This window comes from Dermatophagoides pteronyssinus, unplaced genomic scaffold, assembly GCF_027571235.1.
Source record: "Dermatophagoides pteronyssinus isolate colony J.1.1.1.1 unplaced genomic scaffold, Derpt_VIB-CSIC_2022.12 sq0028, whole genome shotgun sequence".
Classification (NCBI taxonomy): domain Eukaryota; kingdom Metazoa; phylum Arthropoda; class Arachnida; order Sarcoptiformes; family Pyroglyphidae; genus Dermatophagoides; species Dermatophagoides pteronyssinus.
The window spans coordinates 156,290-179,673 of record NW_027461552.1 but is presented as its reverse complement, the minus strand read 5'-3'; the positions used below and the strand labels follow the sequence as shown (position 1 = coordinate 179,673).

Here is a 23,384-nt window from a genome sequence, read left to right as displayed (position 1 = left end):
ACAAAGATAGAAAGGGAGTAATTACAACAATCATAATGATTTATTATATGATTGCCGTGGTTTGGAACAATAATTGTTTGAAATCTAATTATATTTAGATTAGTTAACAATGATAATAATGATGATGAAAATATCTTGAATGTAGATCAACAACATTTTCTATTCAACAACAAAGATGATGTTGAATTCATTGGAATTGTGTTGATGCTAAACAAACACAAGATGTGTATGTTTTTTTTGTGTTGGAAACAAAATGACAGCTAAAAAAAAGATTTACGTGTGAGAACATGGTCCTTTTTTTACACAACCAAACAAAATCATCATTGTGACCACACTGATATTAATGATAATAATTATCATGAATGAACAAAAAAAATTAGATTAAAAACAATTGAATCATATTTTGTTGTTATCAACGTAATCATCGCAATATAATTTGAAATAGGAAAACAAATTACGTTGATTTTTCTTCATTTGACAGATATGAACTGAATAGAACAATGAAAAAAACATCGTTTGATGGTGGTCTAAACAATTCTTTCATTCATCCATTCACTCATATTTGCTTGATCAAAATTCTAATGGCTTTTTTGTATCCAAGCTAATTTAATTGTCACAAACACACACACACATATAAACATCAAGTCATAAAGTTTAAATGCATCTTGGAACATTAACGATGACAAACATATACGATGATAATTGACAATGATAATGATAATGTTGTTGTTGATGATGATGATGATTATCAAGAAACGACAAAAAGGTTAGTCTTTTTTTCATTACTAAAATTTAAAGATTTGTTGATTATACACAAAATCAAAATGACCATTCAACATCAACAGAAACCGGAATGGAAAGTTGACTATCATCATCATACAGCGATTATAATGTTGTTGTCGTTGATTAAATAATTAGTCAATCATTAAACGTATAGTATTTCATGTTATTTTGTCATTAATTGGTTTTAAGAAAAACAAAAACAAAACAAAAAAAATTTCAATGAAACAACAAAATTGACCTATTCAATTAATTAGTTTTTTTGTTGTTGTTTTTTTTACGAGAAATTTAAAAGGATGTCCATTACAAACACATATCATAGCCTCCAGACAGATTTCATTGACCAGACAATTGACAACGAAAATTGAAAGTTAATTTTACCTCATTCATATCATCAATCAGTTCATTTTTTATGATTAATTACAAAAAAATTATTATTGCCATTCCAGAGAAAAACCTTGAATGAAAAACTTCATAAAAATCTGGTTAGAATGTATATTTAATGAAAAAAAATTCATTAATTAAAAATTCGGCTCACAGGCCGAATAGATAGTGCTCAATATTTTACACGTTTATATCAAAGCAAAAAATTTTCTTGTCTCGTGTTTCGAATTGAATAATTTGAACATCTTAGCAATAATTATTAAGTATTTATTGGGCGTCTTTTTTTTGAGGGCACATTAAAAATTTCCTAACATCCAAAAAACCATTTCGAATCAAATGAAATTTCATTCAAAATTTTATCGAACGAACAATCAACGAAAAGAAAAAAAACGTGTCAAAATTATGATTAGAAATAATAATAATAAAACAATTACGGGCGGCAAATGTGATCCAAATTCATTTGTAATTGGAACAAAATGATAAATGATAACAATGAAATGTATTTATTCACAGCAACAGCAACAACAACAATCTTAATTTGATTTGAAACAAATCAAAACAGAAAAATTGTACACGTTGCATGACATACCTTTTTGGATTGTTGTTTTGAATTTTTTAATATTAGATTAGATGAAAAAAAAATTGTAAATTTTCTTTATCAACAAACAAACAAACAAATAAAAAATCTGAAATATTAAACAAAATGGACGATTTAAAAAAAATCGGTAAAATAATTATCGTGATATAACACTGAAAGAATGAATGAAACAATAAAATCAATATTCATGGAATTATATGAAAAAAAATGAAACAATGAACAACAACAGCAACCATACACGCACAAAGAAATTAAATTATGAGAAAATAATAATAATAATGATCGTAAAGAAAGAGAAAAAAAAAGAGTAAAAAAGAAGAGGAAAATGGAAAGAGAAAAAAAACAAAAGAGAATCAATGAAGTTTTGGACAAACCGAAATGATGAATCTTTTTAAAAATTTTTGATATTGTTGTTGAAATCAGTAACAAATATGATGGAATATCAACAAATGTCAAGTCAAACTAACGATGGATGTTTGTTGAATAATCAAGATTTTTTCTTTTATCTTTTTTTGACCGGCTTTACTGAAATTTTGAACACCACAAAAACAACAAATAACAAACACACTATTAGCAATCAATGAATGTTGATCAAAAACAATATTTTTGATAAAACGGATGTTGAAATTCGAAATTTAAAAAAATGTGATTGTTATCATTTAACATTGAAGAATTTGATTCATGAATGAAAAAGGAAATATATCCAAATAGGATTTGATTTTTATTTTAATAGTCGTGAATGTGCGCCTAGATATAAATGAAATAAATGATTCGCCTGTATGTTTTTTTTTCGATTTAGATCTGCATGTTTCCATTCAGATACACACAGACACAGGAATGGATCGTCTGTTTCTTGTTATTTTTTTTCTCTTTTTTTCCATTTCTTTCATTTCATTTCATATGTCACCCTTTTGTGGTTCTATAGAGATTCACTATATGGCGATCCCTTCAAAATTGTATGCGTGGCGGATGCAAAGAAAAAGCATTACATTACGCGCGCATGCTATTACTTTTTATTTTAAAACATTATTCTTTGTCGAAATATAATCACAAAGTGGAAACGCCAGTTTTTTTTCATCATCGTTATTCGCATCGCTTTCCATTTGGTTAGCCATACTTTTAATTCAACGATGATAAAGATGATTCAAATTTTTTGGCCATCATCATCATACAGGTAGTGGTGTGTTTTTGTTGATTTGTTTTTTTTGTTTTGTTTATTTCGTAACATTTTATCTTGCATACGCGCTGAACTAAACACATGGTTTTTTACCTGGCTGAAATGTGTGTGCATGTATTATTGAGAACATTACCACTACCGATTGAAATTTTGAAAAAAACGAAAATTCAATTCGAAAGTGGCAGGCGTGTCAACATGACGACAATTCGTTACGTAATTATGCTTTCGCTTACTATTTGAAAGGCACATCAACATCATCATCATCAAAGGCTAGTTTTCTGTAAATGAACGAGTTTCTATTCGAAAACCTGAATTTTAAAACTTCAAAATATATCGACCCTCTCTTTTTTATATCTCTCACTCTCATTTAAAAATCCTCTACCAACAACAATTTGGCCATTTGCTTGTTGTATTAACTAGCTTCAAAGCAACAATCATCATTATTATCATTATAAATTGGTATGGAACCTAAAACCTGGCTTCAAGTTCAAGCTCGAAGATAAACCATCATTTATTTGTATAGAATCAAATCAACCAACCAGACACAAACACGCAAATGCCGACAGCCAATGATCGTTGTCATTGTTACCTGTTGTTATTAAAATTTTTGTTGTTGTATATTGTTTGAATAGTTGATTTTGGCTAGTTTTTTAGTTCGATTTTTTTATTATTATTTGTTTCGGTTTGATTGTTACCTTTTATTTTATTTATTTATTCTTTTTTTTTGATGGTTGAAATCATCAAAATTGTTATCATCATTATCAACAACTATGACGACATATCAAAACGACCATTGTTGATTTTATTATGGTCGATCATTGGTCTTGTCTGGTTTTAGATCTGGTAATTGATATCCGGTTTTTTTCTTTTTAGTTCAAATCATAAACAATAGTTCATTGATCGATCATTATCATTCTCTGATCATTATCGTTTAATTTTAATTTATAATCAAAAAAATATCCAATGATAGAGATGGATTAATGATGATCATATATGGATAAAATAATAATAATTATGATTATCCTATATTAGGAATTTTTTTGTTTTGTTTCGGGGTTAGTCTAGTGACCTTTGGCACACACACATACACACACGACCTCAGAAAATCATCATCATCATTATTACCTTTAAACTATACAAACAATGGATAAATGTCACCCTATAGATTGCAAAAATATAATGTTGAAAAAAGAAAATATTTTTTTTTAATAGTTGAGTTTCTATATACAATACAACAATGTAACAAAAGGCTAAAATCATAATCATTATCATCGTCATCATTATCATTATTGAAATGATCATTATATTCAGAATGGATATATTTTTTCATTTATAACGAAATCATAATGATGTGGTTGGGTTTGTTTTTTGTTTTGTTTTATTTTATTTTTTCTTTCCTGATTAATTTGGTTCAATGATGATGGTCGACCAGGTTACGGCTAGCCTGAGCGCCCATCATTTTATCCAGTTGTTTTTTTTGTTGTTGTTTTGTTTTTGTTTTTTTTAAAAAAAAGACAATTAAGGCCTCATCATTATCATTGTATGTGAAGATTAATTTTTCAATCGAATGTAGCTTTATTCTGATGTAATTAGCAATGAAAATCAACAAACACAAACAATTTTTCATTGCTCATTCATTTATGAAATAGAATTCAATGAACTTTTTTCCAAAAAATTTATTGAACATTTTTTGATTATCAAATTTATTTTGCTCATAAATATCCAGAAAAAAAGCATGAATTTTTTTTTGTTTACACAATAAACCATTGATAAAAACGATGTTGATATCATTTTTATTGAACCAAAATGAAAAAAAATTTGTTATCGGTAAATGTTATGGGGTTTTTTTTTGGTGAAAACATAGGCTGAATTTTTTTTCATTCATTTCAGAAGGTCAGAATTAATTTGAATTTAAAAAAGGTGACGAAATTCTTTTTTTTTGTTTCGAAGAAAAAAAAATCAAAATAAATTTCATTTCCAGCCAATAACCTATTATTAGTTATCGTCATTATCATTTGAACATAGCCAAAATGAATAATTTCTTCATACAAACTGAATGAATGATTTTTAGAATGAAATCATGAACTGAAACAACAATTACTATTAATTATTATCACAATGATTACCATAAATTTGCCAAAAGATGATCAATAATTCGTCTATATTGTACATTTTCAATTATTCATCAACATGGTTAATTCAATCTATAATTTTTCATCATGATTGTTTTGATGTTACTTGATCTTGATTGAAATAACATTATTATGATGATCATCTTAATTTTCATAATGATTTGCAATTTTTTTTTCAAACATTTACTTTCTTCAGAATTCATAGTTGTCCAATCCCATGATGAAATAAAGTTGAGAACATCTGATTATTCAATTGTTTCAAATTTTTGAAGTAACATATTGCAAATATTAAAAATGAATCATTTCTGGACATCAAAATTTCATTTCGTTCATCAACAGTGACATTAAAATTAGAAAGAAACAATGAACCAATGATAATAATAATTTTTTGTGAAAGAAGAAAGAAAAACAAAGTCCAGGAAGCTTTCAGCAGAGAGAAACAAGGATTTATATAATTATGGTTTATGATGTTTATTACATTCACATGAAAGACAAGTTTTTATTCAGATTCCTTACGTTACGACTACAATCATATAGCCAAAATGTTATATAACGATACATCTTTTTTTTCAAAATTTTCCAGAAAATTATGGCGAATAATTTGAGATTTTGAATGCAGTTACAGATTTTCATTTCCATTCAATGACAAGTTTATGTGAATCTTTGAAATTGAAATTCATTTCATTTTCAGACGAAAAAAAAATTCAAAATAAGATCATTCATCATGATGTCAATGATGGAAAAAAAGATTCATTTATTTTGAACTTTTTTTTTCTCGTGAGGTGTGTGTATGTGTGTATACAAGAAGATCCCTGCTATGATTTTTCTTTGAACGAAAACGAAAATGATTGAAATCATATTATTCAAATAACAGAGTGTAAAATAAAATAAAAATTTGAATAAAATTTTGGTCATCAAGAAAACAAAAAACAAAAACTTTGTTGATTCATTTGAATCAGGACAGCAACAACACAAAAAAAAATAGGAAGTGTATGCTATTGCCTGCAAAAAAAAAGATAAGTAATTTGACCAATATGAATTCATATTAAGATTATGTTTGTCGATTATATACAAAAGTTCCGCATTTTGATTTATACCATTGAACAAATATGGATGTACAATGTACAAATAAACAAAAACAAAAACAAAAATAAAGTGATGATTTATCTGTTGATGGCATTTTAAATGTTTCAAATACTTGGAAACAGTGGTACTTTATTCATTTTTTTTGTTGAAAGTTTTACAATCATTACAATCGGGTTAATGATTTTATTTTTATCTAGAATTATGATTCCAAAAATAGTGTGTTTTATTTCACATTATTTATCGATATGAAATGAAAAAAAATTGTTCTAACTCAGAGAAAAGTTATAATTCTTGGAAGGCTATCATCATCTTGGACAGGTATGAATTGTCTTTGTTTCTTTTTTTTTGTCTTTGTATTTGTGCGTTCCAATGAAATACCAGAATTAACGAAATAAATATTTAAAAAAATTTAAACAATTGAAAACAAATTCAAAATAATGATCTTTTGTTTTGAAATAATAAAATATCCTTGCAATCTGAAATTCATTCACTTCATTCATTAACAGTCATTGGTATTCACAACCTTTATATTGATTAATCAATTAATTAATTAATCAATCAATCAGCTTCAAGCTTCATTGTTTTGTCAATTTCAATTCTATTAATGAATTTTTTTTTAAAATACAATTACAAAATCCTTTTTCCAAATTAATTATGTCTTTTTCTTTGAATTATTTCAGCTTTCGTCTTCTTCTATGAAAACAATAAAATAGTTTCCGCTTAAGACGCCGAATTATAATAATAATAATATTTAGAAAAAAAAACATTTCATACACATTGAATTCGATGATGATGATGATGATGATTAATCATTATTTACCAAATAACTCAAGTGTAACATGACATCCAAATTTGATACACACACATACACACGTTTAGATTACATTTCTTTAAATTTATTCGTCTTTTTACCTATCTAAATCTGAACATATACTGTTTGTCGTTGTTTTTTCTCGTTTATTAATACTAAATTTAGATTTAGTGTAAATTTTAATCACATTTCTGTGATTTTTATTTTTATTTTTGTAGGTAAATGATTTATTATCATTCGATGATATCCGGTTCAAATTTGAATTCATTTATAACTCTAAAAACATTGAGCTAATAATCATCGATTATCAATGATTGATTGAGCATATGGTAAAATTTAAACATTAAAAAATATTTTTTAAAAAATCACTTGTTTTTATTGATAATTTGATAACCATGATACAAAGAATATTTAAAAAAATTTTATCCATAACCAATTGACAATAACAATGGTTATATACAAATTTACAAACAAAAAAAAAAATCTACAAAATATTCATCCATCATTCTTATTCTCACCACTAATTCAATATCTTCATCATTATCATTTTTTTTCTATTCAATTGTTATAAAAAACGCGTGAAAAACCATAAACGGTTGTTGGTTTATTGAAAAAAATTCTTCACAAACTACAAATATTTTGTGTGAGTGTGTGAAGAAAATCGATTTTCATTATTCAAACAATCAATATATTTGTGTTAGTAAAGGATTTATCCTTGATTAGCAGTTTTGATGATGGTGATAAATAAGGACACGTCTTGGTAGGAGGCTGATTTCAAATTTGGAAGGCATTTCATAGCATTCATTATCAATAGATATCCATCCAATATTATCATCAACATTGTCATCATCTTTAATGTCAGACTTTTGAATGTTTTGTTCCGTTTGGTCAAGACCATCGTCACGGTTGTCACTCTCATCAATTTCTTTTATTGCATTTGGTCTGTTTTGTTCGATTTGATCAACTAAATTAAAATGCGAAATTACAGGTTTCTCAACATCGTCGCCAAACATTGTGTGAATTCGACAGTCTTTAGTTTGGATCACTGTACCTGTTTCGGGTGATTCTTTTCGAAACATTCGAGCGCTGTTTTTTCAATTCGATAAAATGTTTTATTTAATTGAATCATTAATCCAAAAAAAACTTACCCATCTTTGATGAAGGAAACTCTGTCCATATCGGCAGGATGGATTGTCAATTCAATTGAATTGTTCAATGTATCTTGCACTAGAATGTTTTTGCATCCAAGTTTAATAGTATCCCATTTATCACAATCATCATTTACAGTTTTTTTCATCGTTTCGATCAATTGTTTTTTAGCTTCAGCAACTGGATCAATTACTGGTGGTGTATGTTTAGGTAATGGCATGAATGAATGCCACCAACGTTTATTGCTGGTTTTCAACGTTGATTCAACTGATGGTTCTGTTGAATCCATTTCATATCTTTGAAAACATTTGGAACAACCTGTGCATGGTTTCGTATATTCTATCGATATTTCTTGGCTTTCGTCCCATTGTGCGGATAAATTTTTAAATGATTGAAAAAACAATGCTAGATATGGTTTCATTCGTTGTCCTAGATACCAATATTGATCAACTTTACGAAATACATCTTGTAATTGACCAATATTCATAAATCCAATTGAATAAACAGGTCGACCACGTTCACCTTCTATTTTCATGACATCGACATTGTTTAATGTCTGTCTAATGACAGCCATCGAACTTTCGGCCAAAATTTTAGCCTTTTCATCTGTTTTGGGATCAAAAATTTGGGAATTCAGTTTATACGATATAGAATTATTTTTTCCAATAGGTAGAATCCCAATAGGAAATCTTCGTAATGCATCGGATGAATCTTTTCGGCGTAATAAACCGGTGATTGCTTCATGAACGGTACCATCACCACCGGCCACCACAACACAATCAGTATTATCCATAATTTCCATCAGATCTTTAACTTGACCTTCAGCCTCGGTTATTACCAATGAAACTTTTATGCCGGCCAAATGAAATAATGGAGCACAATATTTTTCATAATCTGCTTTTCCTTTTCGTTTATTAGCGACTGGATTTAATAATACAGTTACATGTCGTGCTTTTTCCATTGGACCAATTCTTACCTCACCATATTTCTGTGAATTATTTTATGACATTAAATTTAATTCAAATTTTAATTTTATTATCATACCAAAGCCTCTTGACAATAGGCTTTCATCAAATTGAATTCCAAATATTTTCCATGACCATAATGGGCTCCCCAAACCGTCAAACCAGTGAAAAATATACTTTTTTTCCAATGATTTCTAACAGTCTGAAATACTTTAACTATTTTAGACATTTTGAGTCGAAAATTTAGATTCAATTAAAGCATTTTATTATTATTTTTTTGTTTATTTTCAAAAAGATTTTATATTCATCACACATGTGATTTGGTCATGTTGCAAAACAAGGCGCTATTCAAAGAATAGGTTCGGGATCCCAACAGAATTTTCGATTCTCGTTGAGGCCATCAATTTTTGCCATATCTTCGAGAGATATTTTGAAATCAAAAATTTGAAAATTAGATTTTAATCTTTCAACATTCGACGTTTTTGGAATGATACCTAATTCAAAAAGAAAAACAAAGAATAACAAAAAATTGGATTTTAAAATTAAACTCACATAAATCATGTTGTAAAGACCATTTGAGCAGAATTTGTGCAACAGTTTTCTCATATTTTTTAGCAATTTCTTTTAATGTAGAATTTGTCGACAAAATTGGCCAACCATCACGTGCTCCAAGAGATGAATAAGCTTGCACTATGATTGAATGATTTTTACAAAAATTGATCAATTCCTTTGGATAATACAATGGATGTACTTCGATCTATCCGATAAAGATGTTTAATATATTGATTTTTATTACCGAAATTTCCTACCTGATTAACAACAGGTTTGATTTTGGCATAACCAAAAAGTTCTTGCAAATGTCTTATTGTATAATTGGAAACGCCAATATTTTTTACAATACCTGAATTCTGTAATTCTTCCAGATCTTCCCAACTTCCACGGCGATTTTCAGGATTTTTTGGACTATTAGGAGTTGATCGACTACTACCCGGAAAATGTATCAACACAAGATCAATGTAGGATAATTTCAAACGTTCAAGAGAATCCAAAATAGCTTGTTTACATTTACCACGGCCTTGATCAGCTGGGCTTAATTTTGTCGTAATAAAAATATCACTTCTATTAAGATTGTACGATGAAACGTCGGAAATAATTTTTCCAATTATCGCTTCATTGCGATAAACAGCGGCAGTATCTTTGAATAACAAAAAGATAAAAGACCGGCTTAAATTGCATTACTACCGATATCTAGATGTACTAACCGATTAACCTGTACCCAATCCGCAATGATTCGCCAATTATTTTTGACAGTTCATTCTCATCTTTCATTAGATAAGTACCAACTATTTTTTTAAGGAAAAATTTAAAGAAAATTTTGATTTGTATTTGATGACGTTTTTTTTATCCTACCTCCAATGATGGGAATTTTATTGCCATTGTACATTTGAACTTCCATTTTGTTAACAATTTTCCGAAAATTATTCATTCAGAATTGAAAATTTGATCACGTGGATTATCAACAAAAAAAAATCTACTCGCAAAATTCATAAACAATGTGTGTCCAAAGATAGTTTCTTTTACGAACTTCCGTTTTTTTTTGTATTTCATTCTAAAAATTATCTTTTAAATTTCAATGTAAAGGTAGTTTAATGGGTTTTTTTCGAACCACCGGAGGGATTTCTTTGTTATAAGGATCGAAAACAAAAAAATCTGATTCGGATCTCAAGTGTATGTATAATGTTTGTATAATATCTAGCATCGCACATTTATATTGATATTGATAAAGTTTTACAAATATTGGAAAAAAAATTCTCGATAAAAAAAAATTAAATCTTATGTTTGCATTACATCTACATACTACGATCAAAAAAAAATAAATAAATGTCACACATGTATGTTTTTGAAATTCTCAATGGATTTTTATTTTAATTTTAAAAAAACAATAATCAATCTGTCTTAATCACATGGAAAGATTAGATAGATATATCAACATTGACACCATATTATGTTAGCGATTCATGGAAAACTATGATTTATTTGTCCAAAAAATAAAGGATTTTTGATCTTTTTAAGACAAAAAAAAAGATAAGATAGGTGTGAAGGAATTCTATGATAATGATGCACTATAATCAAATAGCAATAGATTACAATCAAACCGATATTGATTTCTAACCTGTCGAATCAATCAATAATTGAAAACTGTTATGGGTTTGTTTTTTTTTGTTGTGGAAATTTTCCTCTCATGGATAGATATCAATGTTATTTTTGTTTGCAAAAATTTTGACAATGTCAAGTGTCTTAAATGAAAATATTAAGGTCAATATTTGATTCCTATATTGATTAATATTTCCAATGAAAAAATTATGACCTCGTGGCAAGCACGATCAAGGAAAAGGAACAAAAGGTTTTTAATTTGATTTTAATTACGCAACATCCATACGTCTACTCTACAAACATACTTGAAATAATTTGGTCGGCAAATTAGAAAGAATTCCTTGATTGATAATAATCCAATATGAATGCTAAAATCTATTTGATTTGATCAAATCATTGTTCTTATTGAAAAAAATGTTATATAATGAAATAACAAAAAAAAAGGTAAATAAGATGTGCCGATTTTGAATATTATTTGTTTGTTTATTTGATAAATAAATAATTAAATTTTTCCACAAATTCGAAACATTTGGGTCGTTGATACTGTCGTCAACCGGAATTGCAATCTCGAAATCAAATTATGTTCTGATGTGTTGTTGTGTGGATTGAAAGATGATTAAGATTAATCAATGTGCACGTATCAATACTCTATCATTTATAAACATACTAATAAGAAAATTAATTGAAAAAAATAATATATCCATGTCTACGACAAGAAAAAAATTTTCTGGTTTCCAACATATAAAATAGCCAACTATCAAATCGACTAATGTCATTTTATGATTTTTGATAATTTTGTTGCATCGATATATTTCATTTCTTTGTTTGTTTTTTAATTCTATGTGATTTATCTGCATTAAACGTTTTGCTTTGAATGATTTCTCCAAATAAACAAAAATGTCTATCCAATTGATTTTGGTCACATTTACTTTTGCAACATTGATCATCATTCCCGATTCAATAGCTGCACCACAATTCGCTATTCGAAAAACTGATGATAATGATCAATCCGAAAGGTTAATATTAAAATCTTGTTCTTATTTCGAATTATGACTAACTTTTTTTTGCCATAAATTATAGTAATAATTATCGTTTGATTCATTATATGACATTGCGCCGTAAGATTCAATGCTCATTGAATAAAGAACTTTGTTCACCTAAAAATAAAAAAACCAACAAGAATACTTTGTCATCTGCTAAACCGAATGTTAATCTGATGCAATCTGTCGTATTGCTTGATATTCCGGTCATGATGCGTTATCCACCATGCTGTATTACTGGTTTAGAAATTGGTAATTGTATCAATTGTAATAATAATCGTGAAGATTTAAACCACCGTAACGACAATGATCAATTCCATAATCCGGGCAGATAGGAAATTAGCATTCACATGTAATTTTTGTATTCCGTAATTACAAAGTATTAATAAACTGTATTTCGATTTTTTTTGGATTAATTTTCAATGAATAAAATATAAATGATTGTTAAATTTTTTCCATTTTTATTAAGCAAATTTTCATCAAACACCTGATAATTACCACGATCAAAATTTAATCCACTGGGAAGAAAACGGTGATGAATGAAATTGCAAATAGGGAATAAATTGATGTGTGGAAAAAAATTTTGATTTTTAAAAAGTATATGTAATATCTAGTTTTATAAATGTGTGAATTATTTTGTTTTTGTTTTCAAGTGAAAATAAAAAGAATGACAGAATTCGCAAATGAATATAAAAACATTGACTTTGTTTATGTGTTTGTCCATATCGGTATTACAGAAAAAAAGGAATAAGACAATATAAGTGTAAGTGAAAAGGAAATGTATGCGACAGCAAAAACATGGACAAAATATCCATTTTCTATTCTTTTTCTTTTTTATCATTCTTTTGGGCGTCCTTATCATCACCACCCTCTAGATCGGGAATATTTTCATCGTCGCTATCTTTTTCATACTGTAAGATTTTTAAACGATAAAAAAATGAGAATTTACTTTCAAAAATAGAAAAAAATCAACATACATCTTCCATATCGTCGAAATTTCCCATTCCACCCATGTCTGGCATACCCATACCTGGCATGCCACCCATGCCTGGCATACCACCCATACCAGGCATACCGCCCATACCAGGCATACCACCCATTCCCGGCATACCACCCATTCCACCCATTTGTCTCATCATCTAATAAATATAAAAAAATGATATTCCAATAACATTAATAATTGCATTACAATACCTCTTCGAAATTGGTACCACCACCACCAGCTTCATCATCGCTTTCATCTTCATCTTTCCATCGATTAAAATCCACTTTGAGCCAATGATATTTAGTATCTTCTTTCAATAAACGTTTCCAAAATGAACCAGAATCCTTTTTAATCAAGACGAATTCAGCACCACGATCCCGGTTGATCCATTTGGAATCTTCTGGTTTGATTTCGCCAAACAAATTCAATATGGTCTCATATTTTTGTTTATCTTTGGTTTCAGCTCTACAATCAATAATGGTCATTAATATTTTTGAACATCAATATTTGAAAATACAAATACCTATAGATGACTTTATCCTTTTCAACCACCACCTCAGGATTGGTTGCATCTTGAACTTCGAAATTAAGATAAACTAAATCTTTACGTTGAGCCCACTTTAATGGTGCTGGTCTGTGTTTAATATGTAAAAATTTTTTGAATAAATAAATATATGGTAAGCATAAAATTTTTGACAGATAAACTTACTTTGTCATGATGAATATAAATGGTTTTTATATTTACTATACTAATGAATTAGCAAGGCAGAATTTTGTGTTTTAGAAAACAAATGTCAAGAGATTCGAAATTTTACAAAGAAATTGTTGAAAATAACTTTGATAATGATCGCTGATCGTATACAGGGGAGTAATTTTATGAAAAGAATTCACCAAACTTACGTGCAGCCGAAAGATGAAAAATAAAAATAAAAAACTAATGCACACAATCCTCGTGGTTTTGTGTTATAATTGTCCGGCGAAAATCGAAAGCCAAAAATGTAACAAAAAAAAAATCATGAACATGAATTGAAAATGTGCTTCATCAAGCTGCCAATACACAATGTATTTTATTGTGACCAGCACATCAGATTCAATATTGACATTCATAATGTACGTTATAAAAAAATGACGCATCATTTTTTTAGATATAATTTTTAGGATATGAATTTTTCATGTGTGAATCAACCTTTTATTTAAAATTCAATTAATAAAGATAAGAATTTTTTGGCTAAAACAATAAAATTGAATGAAATAGAATAAAATTATAATGAAAATAGATTTATGACAATTGTCATGTCATTTATGTGTGGTCAAAAGGTGCACGATGAAATTTTTTTTCGTTTAAAGATTTTCTTTTAAATTATCCGTTATTGGATTGTTGTTTTGATTGCATCATTCTCATTTTACGATGATCGATTTTTCACAAGTGCTCATTTCAAAAGGAATTGCTTCGATATTCACCGGTTTTGGTATCGGCTTTACACTCGGTGTATTTGTTCGTAATTTATTTGTTCGAACATCAGCGATTTCTATTGTAGATACAATGGATTCATGTTCATCTCATGCTCTCGGTGGTGATGAAGAATATAAAATGGTTCTTGTAATACGAAATGATCTCAAGATGGGAAAAGGAAAGGCCTGTGCTCAATGTTCTCATGCTGCTGTTCGTAATTCTTATTTTTCAGTCTATTTTCCTATTGAAATTAATTCCAATTTTTTTTAAAATTCAGGTTCTTGCATATAAACAAGCACGTAAATCAATAAATTTATTGAAAAAATGGTCTGATTGTGGTCAACGTAAAGTTGTAGTTAAAGTCGACAGTGAACAAGAATTGTTAAATATTATGCAAAATGCAAGAAAAAATGGCCTAATTAGTGTTCTAATACAGGATGCTGGACGAACACAAGTAGAAAGTGGAACAAAAACAGCAATTGCAATTGGACCAGCTAAAGGTTCACTAATCGATAAAGTGACTGGACATTTAAAACTTTATTAACTTTTAATTAAATTATTTATATTTTTTGTAAAATTTCTTTTTCTAAATAAAAAAAAATTAACTAATTCCCATGACAAAAGGTGTCGCCATATTTTTTGGATAAAAAAAAATTTAAAATATTGGTTTTATTGTAAAATATTTTTGACTAATAATTGTTTAATTAACAAATTTGATAATGAAAGAATTGTTTCACAATTGTTTTTTTTCAAAATTTATTCCATTATTATCATCAATGTTTGCATGTTTTCTTTGACTATAAAACAAAAAAAATATCGATGATTGAAAAAAGTCAACGCTCGATTTGATGGCCAAGAACGGTGAATGACAACAAATTTAATGAATGGTGAAGAAAAAAAAATAAATAACAAATTCGATGATTACAATCGACAAAAAGACTCTCTTTCACGGTAAAATTCGAACTGTTTGTTTGTTTACCATTGGCATGTATGTGTGTGTATTATTCGCGAACTCTTGCGAGAAGAAAAAAAATAATTTCATAATTGAGGACAAGGATTTTTGGCCGAAAAAAATAATAAATATAAAACTTCAAGAAATAACAAAACAAAAACAAAATTAACGGACAAACTTTCTTGTTTTTTTAGAAATATTCTTCCTTCTTTTTCAATATTACATATCACCTTCCTATTTTTTTTTGCAATGATGATGATCATCATCATAAATGTCAATGGCTTTGGCAAATTTTTTTATTCGATTCATTTCATTTTGATTTGTTACGAATTTATTTATTTTGTTTGCATTTGTATTTGCCTGATAAAGTTATGATGTAGTTATAACATCGATTCATTATTATTATTGTTTATTGTCCAGTCAGTTTAATAAACATGATGGCAATGGGGAACGCACTGGAATCATTCGATACACAGAAGTTTCAAATTGGTCTCTGGCGATCCATTTGATGACAATAATAGTTCTTTCTTTTTCTTTCATTGATTATAATAATAATAATCTCATCGATCACAATGAATGATTATTATTATTATTTTTTAATGAAATGATTCCCCTATTTATTCATGATGGACAACCGACTACGTGTTTTTTCCTATTAGTATACAATGCCGATATAACAACAACAACAACTACAGAAATCATTGGGTTTGTATTGAAGGAGAAAAAAAACAATTTCGATGATGATAATAATATCGATGATGGCCGATGTTGTAACATCACTATAGTCATTCTGTTTCCAAATCTGTTGTGTTTGTTGTCCAATTTTTGTTCAATTTTTAATCAAAATTAAAATAATAAGTTTCTGTAAAAAGATTGCTGTTTATTTTCATTGAAAAAAATAAAATCAATTTTTTGATTGCTGAAACAATGAAATTATTTATTTTTACAAAATTTTAGATGAAATATAACCCCGCTTTCTTCAATTTTGATAATTGTGTTTTGTATTCCAAGGAAATTCATGTCAATACAAGTAAATTTTTATATCGATAAATAATCCATTGAAAAGATTTTGAAATTTCCCATCAAAAAACGATTTACAAGCGGAACGAATACGAATTGAAAACATTTTCGAATTGCCTAGTATGATGACAATGATTAGTGGTAACTAAGCAATTGAAATCTTGAATTGATTTCGAGGTTGAAAATCTATTTAATTAGCTAATCATATTGATCAATTTTCCACCCATCAAGGTTCTGCCACATCGAATCAGAATAATCATATGAAGTACTGAAATCAATTTATTCAATTTTTTTGCCCAAAATCATCTAACCCAATTCATATAATGACATCGTTATATTATTCATTTAAAATATCGGTCAAAATAAACAATTGTCATTCATTTTCATAATCATTATGTGATGACAATTCATCAAATTATTATCGTACACGCCCACACACACAATTCATACTACAATCGATCAATGTATCATGATATAATCTTGTATTCCAAGAAAATTTCATTCATATTTAGTGTTGGTCTTTCTCTTTCATTCCTTCTCTTTTCTTCTTGTTTTTTCCTTTTCATTATTATCCATTATCATCAGCATCATTTTCGAGATTGTTCCGTGTGTGTGTATGTATGATTGTTGTACTCACCACCAACCATCACCACCGCCAACAAAACTATCGACTCGTGCAACCTCGTCCTACTTAACGGACATTAAACCTTTTTTTCCATTTTTTTCCTTCATCATCATCAACAACAACAACATCATCAATGATTCAAAATGGTGTGCGAGAGATGGGGGAGTGAAAATCATCTGTCGTGACCGGGCAAATGCATTTGTTCTGTATAGGCACGTGCAACCATTCAATCTATTGAAAGAAAGATAAAGCATAGCGCAACAACCGCTGTCACATCAATCCAAAATCCTATCAATAGGCGTTTCCTTGTTGCCATTCCACCTCCGACTGACATTTTCCTTGAAACACACACACAAATATCCAAAGTCTCTTTTTTTTGTTGTTACCTTAATTGAATACTCATCCTTTTTTCTTTCATCCACGCTATTGTCGATGAATCAAAGATATCTTTTCAAGATTTTCATTTTCAACTTTTTTTTCAACGATTGTTGTTAACCATTCACCTGAAAAGATTTCATCATCATCATCATCATAATGATTATTATGATGGTGAGCCGACGTCAATAGCTGTTACATACATTATTTTGGACCACCTCCCAACACAATCGCAATCATCATCATCATCATCATTAACCTTATGGAAATGAATTACAATTATTATTATTATTATCATAACGAAATACATGATAATACTATCGATTTTTATTCGAATGTGTTTTTTTTATTCTCTGCTTTTGTGGTCAATTTGGTTCATATTTTTCCATTACATTTACATAATTTATATTTTTAATTAAATATTATAATTATTGAAATTCATATTGTGGTTGCTTTGTCATCATCATCATTCAAGTGGGAAAAAGGCACCAAAAATCATCAATGATTAGATATAAAAAAAATTGATGTGGCCTCTTTTAATTGATAAATATACAGAATTGTCGAATACAAAATAAAAATTTGCATAATTAAAATGGAATAAACCGCACGCGCACACACACAAACACACTGGAAAACATTGAAGAATTTAATTGAAATGGTCCAAATCTATTCCCGGAATCATTTTGTTTCCCATTGAAATTTGAAAATCTGATAACAGAAAACTCAAAAAAGGATTCAAGTACCGGTTTTTTAAATTTTTTTTTGTCTTTTCAACGCATAGGGAATTTTATCAAAACAAAAAAGGTAAAAAAAATTCAATGTGATTGGCCAAAATCATTAATATTGCATAATAATTGTACATTTATAGTTCCAAAATAGTAATTGTTTATAAAATTAATACGCTCGACAATATCGTAAAAGGCGGCCTGAAGGTATTTTTGCTACTTGTCTGACGTTATTTTAATTTTATTGCAAACTTGATCATGATGATGGTTGATGATCAAATCCTGTCATCATTGAACTCTTCTTGGAATCCTTTAAATTTTTCTCTTTCTCTCTTTATATTTTTGAATTGATTTCATCACCATCATCGGTTCTTTCTGACAAAATAAAAATGGCAAAAAATGAAAAATAAATGAAATTTTATTTTTTTTAGTAATGAAAAAAGCCAATGAATTGAGCGAGGTTATTTCATTCACACTCTCACGAAAACATGCGGTTCAATGTTCATGCATCGAATGCATCGAAATTGTAATATTTTGTTTGTGTGTGTTATGTGAAGAGTCCATCGCCGCCAACAATCAACCACTTTGCGATGGCGGTTGTATTTATGCTGATATTATTGCGTAAATGAAAAAAACGGGCAGCAGCCTATATATTGATAGATAGCGGTGTATTTTGGATATTGAATTAGCAAACAAATAACTTAAATCAAAAGAACAATAATCGATTATCTTTCACCTTCGATGATGGCAATTACCTTCTTTTCATTCAGTTTTTTTGCGTTGAATATAATTTGGTCATATATCAACATAATTGTCTTTTAATTTTAAACACAATAAGATTGAATCAATAATCATATCCAATGGGTAAAATGATGATCAATTATGGTATCAATTTTTTTTCAATTTTCCATTGTTTTATCTATTTTGAGATTATTGCTGTAGATGAATGCAGATTAGTTTTTGAATTTTTTAAAAAAAGAATTGTTCAGATTCGTATAAATTATGGCAGTCATTGGATGTAATGTGATTATTGATTGTGTAATTGATTGATTGATTGACGAATTAAATTATCAAACTTCAATGATTTATTATTGGAGTCAATCTGTGTACATGAACATCTGTCCATGAATGAAAATGAATTTTTATTTTATTAACAATTTTTGGTTCACTAAACTTGAAAATAAGTGACGGTAATAATGGTGACATTTTGTATCAAGATTTTTTTTTTGTTGTTGTTCAGATGTCGTAGTTATAAAATTTTATGCCAAGGATTCCTTAACCATTTTGTAATTTCGGTTTTACTCATTTCTCATATAATTCAACAAGTGGTTGAAAAAAACTATTATTTTAATAAAACAAGACAAAATTAGTTAATCAAGTCAATCAAAGAATAAGTTAATTGAATTGATTTGAAAAATTCCAAATATTTTCATTTCATTTTAATCTACGATTCACATTCTCTCATTTAAGTTTCAGCTGTATACACAACTCTTTTTTTTACTTTTTTATCTTTATATATTCGATTATCACTATAGGATAGTGTTGGACAAACATAATTTTTTCTTACTCATTTAATTAGAAGCTAATAATTTACCATAACCAATAATGATAAGGATAAGGATTACAACATACAGAATGAATGTAGAATTTTTGATAAATCGATTTCCAGAAATTTGAATATTAAAACATGTTATAGAAAAGTACACCATCAACAAATTAAATATATGCATCAAAATTGATCTTGTGGTTTTTTCTTGTTGTTGAAAACATTCATTTAAAACTTGAAAAAATTCATTATCAACCATTACATTCATTAAGATAAGAATCTATAATAACCTGTTTTGTTTTGTTTATATTATTAATTGAAAAATTAAATAAATAAATAAAAGCTTGTACTCTCCGAAAAAAAAGAGTTTGTTTGAATCAGGAATCGTTTTAACCTTTTCACAGGAAACAACAAAAAATTCAATTGAAATCATCACTTGAATTTTTCATTAAAATTTTATTGAATAATTTTTTTATCTATAAAGAATTTGATTTTGCAATATCCTGCACATTAGGTACAGTATAGTATATGCGATATTTTATATAGTTTTGCACTCTATTTTCTTTCTACTTAATAACAACGACATTTTTTCCTCATTTTTATTTTTTCATGGATAATAGGGTAGGATTGTCGATGGCAAAAACAACAGCAGCAGGAAAAAGCAGGCATTGATTACTGTTTAATGAATTTTTGAAAGAGAAAAATAAATGCATTGTTTACTTAAATTCTATCAATTTCCGATAAAATAAAAACCGGTAGTGAAATATCGATTCTTTTCGATTAAAGTATCAATGAAGTGAAAAAAAACAACAAAATATTATCGAATTAAAATCCAGGAAATGTTTTCTCTATGTAAATTTAATGTAAAAAAAACATTTAGGCATAATATCTGGTGTGTACATTTAATGGGTAATGATGTATGGATACTATGGTGATGCCAAGATGATGTTAATGAGTGTGTGTTTGTGTTTTATTTTCATGCTGTTCAATTTTTTTTTGCTTCTTCGGGATACGATGACGCCCATGATTTTGTTCGAAAGAATTGAATTTGTAAACTCGAATTCTATTCGATCAATGTTCATCATGTCGTTCGGATGTTTTCATACACACACGCATTCATGCACACGAATTATTCGAAACAGAAACGAAAAAAAAATCATAAACCATATTTGGATACAATACATTGACATATAGAAAAAGATGGAAAGAAAAAAAAAGAGAGAATAGTTTGCATGTCAATTTCAATCAGGAATACAAAATTCTGAAGACCATATGGTTGCTGATAGACGAAAAAGAAAAAGAAAAAAATTCTGTTATTTTATTCAATAATCTCGCAGGGTTCAGGATTTATGCAAACAAAATTTCCATTTAATTTTCATCAAACATATCCATATCATATTCAATCGTACAGTAAAATCGTGTTTGTAATCATTATGTTTGTTTTGTTTTATTTTTTTCACAAACCGATTTATTTATACTGGGCGTCATGCACTGTGTTATCACAGAAAATATCATCATATGCATCTGGATGCACTGAATTTTCCTTTCAATATTACTATACGATAAGCTATATTATTTATTGAATTATTTGAAAATTCATTATGAAAAAAATACATGCGCAAAAATATTAGAATTAACCAACAAATATAAATTTAGGCAACATTGATATAATCTTCATTCCATTGCCATGATGATCATCATCATGGCAAAGGGTGACGCCTATACATAACTTAGTTTTGTGATTCTCTATGTTTTTCTATTAGACAAATTATTGACTTTTGAATGCAACAGGCAAACAAATGAATGAATAGAAAAATTCCATATAAGTAACCTAAAAGAAAAACAATGACTAAAGGATTATATAATTAGTTCAAAGTGAAAAGGGTGTTTTACGATTTTTTATCTTTAACATTGCACCTGCTTCATTATTACATCTAGCAATGATTTTTATTTGAAGAAAAAGAGATTTTTTTCCCAATTATCGGCAATCATTCACAAACCGGAAAACTCTTCATTTTTTTTGATTGCACTGAACATTGTCTTGTTTGTCGTTATATTTCCGCTGTTCTCGTACTTATCTACATCGAACAGATCAATTCATTCAACAATTATGGAAGCAAGAGAGAGATGCAGGCAATTTTTTTCTTCTTCTGTTTTAGTTATTGTTGCTCTTCCAAAACTTTTTTCTGTGTTATGTGACCTCATTTTATCTCGTTGTTATCGTTGTTGTTTCCTTGTATTACGACAGAAACAACATCCATAGCACTATAACCACCACGAACCAGCATGCAACAGGGGATCTAAGAGGCATTACTTTATCACAATTATTATGGTCAGTAATGTTTTTATCCAATCGGATAGCCTGGAACCTGGATTCAATCATGTGAATGCCATTAACTGCTGTTAATGGGGGCATTCATGCGTTTTGCCATGTTTTGGAAGCCATCGATTCCACAATAAAGAGTAACTATATTTTATGGAAAAAAAGAGAAGGAAAAACGGGTTAGATTGATTGCATCGTCAATGTCTGATGCAACCTGATTGCATTCATATGGTCGTTTTCCGCGCCATTTTCATTGGAACAATTTTCCATTCAAAACCAACCCAAACATGGGACCTACATTGCACGGGAAAGAGAAAAATAATTGCATCCATGGCGCCAAACAATATAACATACCACCACCACCGATGAAATGTGGATTTTGAGAGTGACACAGTTCTCTCTCATCAGAAATTCGGTCTAGTCTAACTTTCGCTGTACATTTCTCACCATCAAATGAGGGTGCTATTTTTTTCATTGTAGGCAAGAATGAGCGAGAGTGTAACGGTAGCATTGCATATACCGCTTTTCTCTTTCTTTTTTCTCTCTCCCCATCTATCTACCACAGTTATATGTACTTTGGAGCCAATATTTATCATATTAGACTTTTTGCTGCTTGGACCTCATCTTGAATACGGCATTTATGCTGATGACGAAAGAGATTTTTTTTCTTTTTTTCCTTTCTATGTTAAAATAGATAAGCCAATATTTGGAAGCCATGTCAGTAGTGATATTGTATTGTGCCATTTATTCGTTTCCGTAACGTTACCCTGTGAGGTTGTTTGTCGGTGTGTCCGTAATTTTCAATTTTTTTCTTTTTTGCCGTGTGCGTGCTGCAACATGTCGAAACTTTTTTTTAGGGTGCGCGTGAAAAATGTTTGTATATTTGTGTGTGTGTATGATCTGTTACCAATAATATTTGAATGAAATGTGAATACCGCTAGGAGGAAATATTTTTCTGTAAGAAGAGAACTGACTAACTGATGACTGATACACACACAAGACGACGTTTGTTGAATGCACGCCATTTACAGAACGAGAGAGAGACGCCGTTGATATTTTTTTTAATGACGATATTCTTGTTGGTTATATGTTATGTGTTATGTT

At 28.6% G+C, this 23,384-nt stretch overlaps 5 protein-coding genes and 2 long non-coding RNA genes across 7 annotated transcripts; 2 read left to right on the top strand and 5 right to left on the bottom strand.

Moving 5' to 3' along the window:
• Nucleotides 1-7,319: 7,319 nt before the first annotated feature.
• Mulk (acylglycerol kinase-like protein Mulk) lies at nucleotides 7,320-9,317 on the bottom strand. Its single transcript, XM_075823431.1, has 3 exons — nucleotides 9,162-9,317; nucleotides 8,117-9,105; nucleotides 7,320-8,054 (listed from the first exon to the last, which is right to left on the bottom strand). Exons 1-3 carry the CDS (start codon nucleotides 9,309-9,311, stop codon nucleotides 7,688-7,690), a joined length of 1,506 nt encoding a protein of 501 aa, XP_075679546.1. The 5' UTR covers nucleotides 9,312-9,317; the 3' UTR covers nucleotides 7,320-7,687.
• A 7-nt stretch (nucleotides 9,318-9,324) lies between these two features.
• LOC113792145 (glyoxal reductase-like) lies at nucleotides 9,325-10,770 on the bottom strand. The gene is made up of 5 exons (XM_075823432.1): nucleotides 10,493-10,770; nucleotides 10,345-10,425; nucleotides 9,892-10,277; nucleotides 9,635-9,839; nucleotides 9,325-9,576 (listed from the first exon to the last, which is right to left on the bottom strand). Exons 1-5 carry the CDS (start codon nucleotides 10,566-10,568, stop codon nucleotides 9,431-9,433), a joined length of 894 nt encoding a protein of 297 aa, XP_075679547.1. The 5' UTR covers nucleotides 10,569-10,770; the 3' UTR covers nucleotides 9,325-9,430.
• A 1,340-nt stretch (nucleotides 10,771-12,110) lies between these two features.
• Nucleotides 12,111-12,725, top strand: LOC113792149 (uncharacterized). Its single transcript, XM_027342054.2, has 2 exons — nucleotides 12,111-12,252; nucleotides 12,317-12,725. The coding sequence occupies exons 1-2, from the start codon at nucleotides 12,134-12,136 to the stop codon at nucleotides 12,609-12,611; spliced, it is 414 nt and encodes a 137-aa protein (XP_027197855.1). The 5' UTR covers nucleotides 12,111-12,133; the 3' UTR covers nucleotides 12,612-12,725.
• Nucleotides 12,715-14,113, bottom strand: p23 (cytosolic prostaglandin E synthase). The gene is made up of 5 exons (XM_027342052.2): nucleotides 13,971-14,113; nucleotides 13,785-13,895; nucleotides 13,471-13,726; nucleotides 13,254-13,415; nucleotides 12,715-13,187 (listed from the first exon to the last, which is right to left on the bottom strand). Exons 1-5 carry the CDS (start codon nucleotides 13,976-13,978, stop codon nucleotides 13,095-13,097), a joined length of 630 nt encoding a protein of 209 aa, XP_027197853.2. The 5' UTR covers nucleotides 13,979-14,113; the 3' UTR covers nucleotides 12,715-13,094.
• A 380-nt stretch (nucleotides 14,114-14,493) lies between these two features.
• Nucleotides 14,494-15,337, top strand: LOC113792148 (peptidyl-tRNA hydrolase 2, mitochondrial-like). Its single transcript, XM_027342053.2, has 2 exons — nucleotides 14,494-14,924; nucleotides 14,992-15,337. Exons 1-2 carry the CDS (start codon nucleotides 14,670-14,672, stop codon nucleotides 15,256-15,258), a joined length of 522 nt encoding a protein of 173 aa, XP_027197854.1. The 5' UTR covers nucleotides 14,494-14,669; the 3' UTR covers nucleotides 15,259-15,337.
• Nucleotides 15,338-18,811: 3,474 nt separating this feature from the next.
• On the bottom strand, nucleotides 18,812-19,356 carry LOC142645909 (uncharacterized). The gene is made up of 2 exons (XR_012846933.1): nucleotides 19,167-19,356; nucleotides 18,812-19,057 (listed from the first exon to the last, which is right to left on the bottom strand). It is a non-coding gene; the product is annotated as an uncharacterized LOC142645909 (long non-coding RNA).
• A 2,493-nt stretch (nucleotides 19,357-21,849) lies between these two features.
• LOC142645901 (uncharacterized) lies at nucleotides 21,850-23,378 on the bottom strand. The gene is made up of 3 exons (XR_012846928.1): nucleotides 22,635-23,378; nucleotides 22,495-22,574; nucleotides 21,850-22,424 (listed from the first exon to the last, which is right to left on the bottom strand). It is a non-coding gene; the product is annotated as an uncharacterized LOC142645901 (long non-coding RNA).
• Between the last annotated feature and the right edge of the window lie 6 nt (nucleotides 23,379-23,384).

Coding starts and splice junctions, on each gene's coding strand:
- LOC113792149 (XM_027342054.2), top strand. CDS start 12,134: ATGTCTATCCAATTGATTTTGGTCACATTTACTTTTGCAACATTGATC. Junction 12,253..12,316: donor GATAATGATCAATCCGAAAG/GTTAATATTAAA, acceptor CATAAATTATAG/TAATAATTATCGTTTGATTC.
- LOC113792145 (XM_075823432.1), bottom strand. CDS start 10,568: ATGAATAATTTTCGGAAAATTGTTAACAAAATGGAAGTTCAAATGTAC. Junction 10,278..10,344: donor GATTGGGTACAGGTTAATCG/GTTAGTACATCT, acceptor TGTTATTCAAAG/ATACTGCCGCTGTTTATCGC. Junction 9,840..9,891: donor TCAAACCTGTTGTTAATCAG/GTAGGAAATTTC, acceptor TTTATCGGATAG/ATCGAAGTACATCCATTGTA.
- p23 (XM_027342052.2), bottom strand. Junction 13,416..13,470: donor GTGGTACCAATTTCGAAGAG/GTATTGTAATGC, acceptor TATATTTATTAG/ATGATGAGACAAATGGGTGG. Junction 13,188..13,253: donor ATTTCGACGATATGGAAGAT/GTATGTTGATTT, acceptor AAAATCTTACAG/TATGAAAAAGATAGCGACGA.
- LOC113792148 (XM_027342053.2), top strand. CDS start 14,670: ATGATCGATTTTTCACAAGTGCTCATTTCAAAAGGAATTGCTTCGATA. Junction 14,925..14,991: donor CTCAATGTTCTCATGCTGCT/GTTCGTAATTCT, acceptor TTTAAAATTCAG/GTTCTTGCATATAAACAAGC.
- Mulk (XM_075823431.1), bottom strand. CDS start 9,311: ATGTCTAAAATAGTTAAAGTATTTCAGACTGTTAGAAATCATTGGAAA. Junction 9,106..9,161: donor CCTATTGTCAAGAGGCTTTG/GTATGATAATAA, acceptor AATAATTCACAG/AAATATGGTGAGGTAAGAAT. Junction 8,055..8,116: donor GTTTCCTTCATCAAAGATGG/GTAAGTTTTTTT, acceptor TTGAAAAAACAG/CGCTCGAATGTTTCGAAAAG.